The sequence below is a fragment of the Trichosurus vulpecula genome, chromosome 7 (assembly GCF_011100635.1).
Source record: "Trichosurus vulpecula isolate mTriVul1 chromosome 7, mTriVul1.pri, whole genome shotgun sequence".
In the NCBI taxonomy this organism is placed as follows: Eukaryota; Metazoa; Chordata; class Mammalia; order Diprotodontia; family Phalangeridae; genus Trichosurus; species Trichosurus vulpecula.
The window spans coordinates 57,772,448-57,776,692 of NC_050579.1; the positions used below are offsets into that span (position 1 = coordinate 57,772,448).

General features: G+C 42.2%; 1 protein-coding gene across 1 annotated transcript; it reads right to left on the bottom strand.

Annotated features, from left to right (window-relative positions):
- Positions 1 to 2,688: 2,688 nt before the first annotated feature.
- Positions 2,689 to 3,096, bottom strand: LOC118858596 (60S ribosomal protein L27-like). Its single transcript, XM_036769170.1, has one exon. It carries the CDS (start codon positions 3,094 to 3,096, stop codon positions 2,689 to 2,691), a length of 408 nt encoding a protein of 135 aa, XP_036625065.1.
- Positions 3,097 to 4,245: the final 1,149 nt, after the last annotated feature.

Sequence of the window (4,245 nt, forward strand, 5' to 3'; positions counted from 1 at the left end):
CCAGACTAGGAGACCATGCTTTTTGTTCCATTTATAAATCTACCTCAGACATCTCACTATTCACCCTGCCACCTTACACCCTACTTCCCCCACTCTTGCTCTGGCATAATAATCAAATCAGTACTACCAGTGTTCCAGGATTGGCTGCCCAATGTATCAATTCACCATCTCTGTGAATCCCCAGGCACTTCTTTCCTTGGCCACTACTCCTATATACTGTTTCTCCTCAATGGAATGTAAACTTAGGGTCAGGGATTGCTTCATTTTTGTATTTGTATCCCCAGCACTGCCAATCATGTCTGGCCTAGAGTACCTAATAAATTTTTCCTTCCTTTTTTCCTTCCTTCCCTCCATCCTTCCTTTCTCTTCTTCCCTCCTTCTTTCCTTCCTTTTCCCTTTCTTTCCCTCCTTCCCTCTTTCCTTTCTTCCCTCCCTTCCTCTCTTCTTTCCTTCCTTCCTTCCTTCTTTCTTTTCTTTCTTCCCTTCCATCCTTTCTTACTTCCATTTTCTCCTCTTTTATTTCAGTCTTTAATCAAGAGGTGAACCTTCTCACCAAGGACAACTCCTCTACAAATACCCTTGATCTCATCCCTTCTTCTCTTTTTCATAAAATTGCACCTACAATAATCTTCCTGCACCTCAACTTTTAGTCTCTCCCCATCAACTGATCCCTTCCCTACTACCTACAAACATGCCCAAGCCTCTTCAGTCTGGCTTCCAACCTCATTGCTCAACTGAAACTTCACTCTTTAAAGATATCAATGATCTCTTAATTCCCAAATCTGATGGTCTTCTCTCAAAATCTTATCCTTTTTGTCCACTGTGTAGCCTTTGACACTTAACTCATCACTTCTCTTGGATATTCTTTCCTCTCTGGGTTTTTGTGACTGCTCTCCCTCAGTTTTCCTCCTACCCAACTGACTGCAACTCCTCAGTCTCCTTTGCTGGTTCATCATCCATACAATTTGCCTTAATTGTAAGTGTCCCCAAGGGTCTGTATTGGGCCCATTTCTCTTTGTAAACTCTCTTATTTGGTAACCTCATCAGCTCCAATGGCTTTAATTATCATTTCTATGCAGATGACTCTGATATCTACATATCCAGCTCTAGTCTCTCTCTTGATCTCCAGTCTTGCATGCCCAACTGCTTATTGGACAGTTCAAGCTGGATGCACAGAACCGAATTCATTAGTTTTCCCTTGAAACTTTCCCCAAACCAAATTTTCTATTTCCATTGAGGGTATGGAGACCTTTGGGTCTCCCAGGTGTAAAACCTAGGTGTTCCTACTTTCTTTCACTCTACATATTCAGCCAAATTTTGCTTTTTCTACCTTCACAGCATCTTTCTCATCCACCCTTATCTACCCATTTATCCAGCAGCCTAATTCACTTCTTCATCTCTTCTCATCTGGACTATTACAATAACCACCAATTGGTCTCCCTGTCTCAGGTCTCCCTCTCTCCAACCCATCCTCCACCCCACTGCTAATGTGATTTAACTAAAATCTGACCATGTCACTCCCCTACTTAATGAAATCTGATGGCTTTGTGGGCTTTAAGAGCAAAGATAGGCTTGTCTGTTTGGATTGCAAACCACTTCACAACCTGGCCCCAACCCTCCCTCTGCAATTTTGTTTTATATTACTCCCCTCCCCCACTCTGAGGCCCACCCATGATTGGCTTTCTTGTTTCTTACACATAGAACTCCAGCTCCCATCTCTGTGCTTTTTCATTGGCTATCCTCCATGCTCAGAATGCTCTCCTTCCTCACCTTCACCTCTTAGTAGCCCTCATTTCCCTCAAAATCCAGCTCAAACACTACCTTCTTTATAAAGCATTTCCTGATGTCCCCAGCCGCTCATGTCATCCACTCCTAAAAATTGCTTTGTATTTACTTTTTATGTATGTACATGCAAGCTCTTTGGAGGCAGGAAGGACTTTGTTGTTGCCTTTGTGGAGGGCTTGGTATACTGTAGGCACTTAACAAATATTAGTGGATCGATTGATTGGTGGTACAGCATGAGCAAAGGTAACGAAGTGGCAGGGTGTGGTCATACGGTGGAAAATGATCCAATCTGGCCAAATGATAAGAGAATAATAAGGAAAAAAGAAAAGAACTAAGAAAAGAACTGCATGAATAACAACAGGGACTCCCCAATGTCCATAAGGCCAAGGCAATATTGCTAGTAGCAGGAAGATGGGAACATGGCACAATCACCACAGAATCTCAGATTTGGAAGTGACTTCAATGATCCTTTAGCCCAGCCAGAATCTGAACAGGAAACCCCTCTATAATAGCCTCAAAAAGCAGACATCCAGCCTCCACTTGAAGACTTCTAGTGATAGAGAATTCACTACCTCTGAAGGTAGCCTATTCTATTTGGGAATGGCCTCCTCCTCCAAGTTTTCCCTTTTCTAGACTCGAAATTTCAAGTTCTTTAACCAGTCTTTGCCTGGCATGGTCTTCAGCCTTCTCTCTATCATGGTCACCCTGCTATGGACCTATTTCAAATATGGTCTGAGAGAGACTATTAACTCTCATTCTGGATATAATCCCTGAAGGACCATTCTATCTTCCAAGAGGTATCATAGCAAAAGGAAAAGACCTCTTCCCTTCATCCCTGTTTAACACATTAAGAGTAACTCTTTTTTTAAATAAACATTTTATTTACTGGGCAGCAGAGTAGCTTTAAAACCATAGCTTCTGGAAGAGGCTCTTGTTTTGGCCCATCTTGTGCCTCTCCTCAAACTTGACTTTGGCCTCCCTTCTAGCCTTACATTTTAGTGCAGAGTCACTGAAGACATCCTTGTTGACAACTTTTTTGTCCAATGGGATAGCCACAGAGCATCTGCTGGGCACAAGGTGTCTGTACTCATAAACTTTCACAAAGGACTCGATTTTGGATCTCTTGGCAATCTTTTTGCCTATTGCTGCAGTCATTTTGTAAGAGTAGTGGTTGATACCTACCACTGGGGTGTGGGTATAGAGCCTGTTGGAGGTCCCATCATCAATGTTATTCATGATGATGGCTTTGTGCCTGAAATACAACTCTGCCAGGACCAGCACCACCTTCCCGGGTTTTGTGAACTTGCCCATTTTGACATGAAGTGGAATTCTCCTAGAGCCAAAAGCAAGAGTCCCTCTTGCAAGATGGGGTTGCAGTGATGCCCATCGTACTCCTAGTGAGCTGCCTCCTGAATAATGGTAAGCTTCTGTCCTATTGAAGCAGCATGCTGTAATGGATGGAATTCTGGATTTAGAATCAAAATACCTGGGTTAGAGTTTTAACTCTGCTCCTTAATGGTGGAGTAATTTAACCTTTTTGACCGCAGAGGGCAGTGGGGAGGCTGGATGTGGGTGCAGTGGAAAGAATGCTGGATTTATAATCAGAGGAACCTCATTCAAATGACCTGTGTGACCCTGAGCAAGTCATTTAGCCTCTCTAAACCTATGTTTCCTCATCTGTAAAGTGGGGAGGTTGAACTGGAATGCTTTCCCTCTTCAGGTCCACCTCACAGCTTCCTTGGCTTCCTTCAAGCTCCAGCTAAAAATCACATCTGTTACAGGAAGCCTTTCCTGATCCCCCTTAATTCTATCACATATTCTCTGTTGATTATCTCCAATTTATCCTGTATATAGCTTGTTTATATATAGTTGCTTGCAGGTTGTCTCTCCCATTGGACTATGAATTCCTTGAGATCAGAGACTGTCTTTTACCCTTTTTGTATCCCCAGCACTTAGCACAGTGCCTGGCACAGAGTAGGAGTTTAATAAATGTGTTTTTACTGACTTACCTGTGATCACGGGTCCAGCTCTGTACCCATTTTAAGGGGAGAAATGAGACTCTGAGGAGATGAGCCTCTTTGTATTTCTCTCCCCTCATCTCTGTTTCCTTTTACTACATTCTCCATGCCTACTTGCAGTCCTCAGTTGGAGGGTCATTCTTCTTTATAGAAGAAACTTCTTTTTTTTATTAATAAGTTTTTATTGATGTCTTTTATTTTTTACATCATCATAGTCATCTCTAGTATCCTTCTCCTTCCCCTCTCCTCTCCCAGAGAGCAATCTCATATAGCACAGTATATTTTCTTTTTTTTTGTGGGGAAAAAGTATATCTTTATTTTCACTTATTTCTTTTTTTTAAATTTTTTTTTTATTTTTAGTTTCCAACAGACCGTTCTACATAATTTTGAGTTCCAGATTTTCTCCCCTCCCTCCTCCCTCCCTCTCCAAGATGGCATGGAA

Excerpts from the sequence above, each read along its gene's own strand:
- LOC118858596 (XM_036769170.1), bottom strand. The coding sequence starts at position 3,096 with ATGGGCAAGTTCACAAAACCCGGGAAGGTGGTGCTGGTCCTGGCAGAG.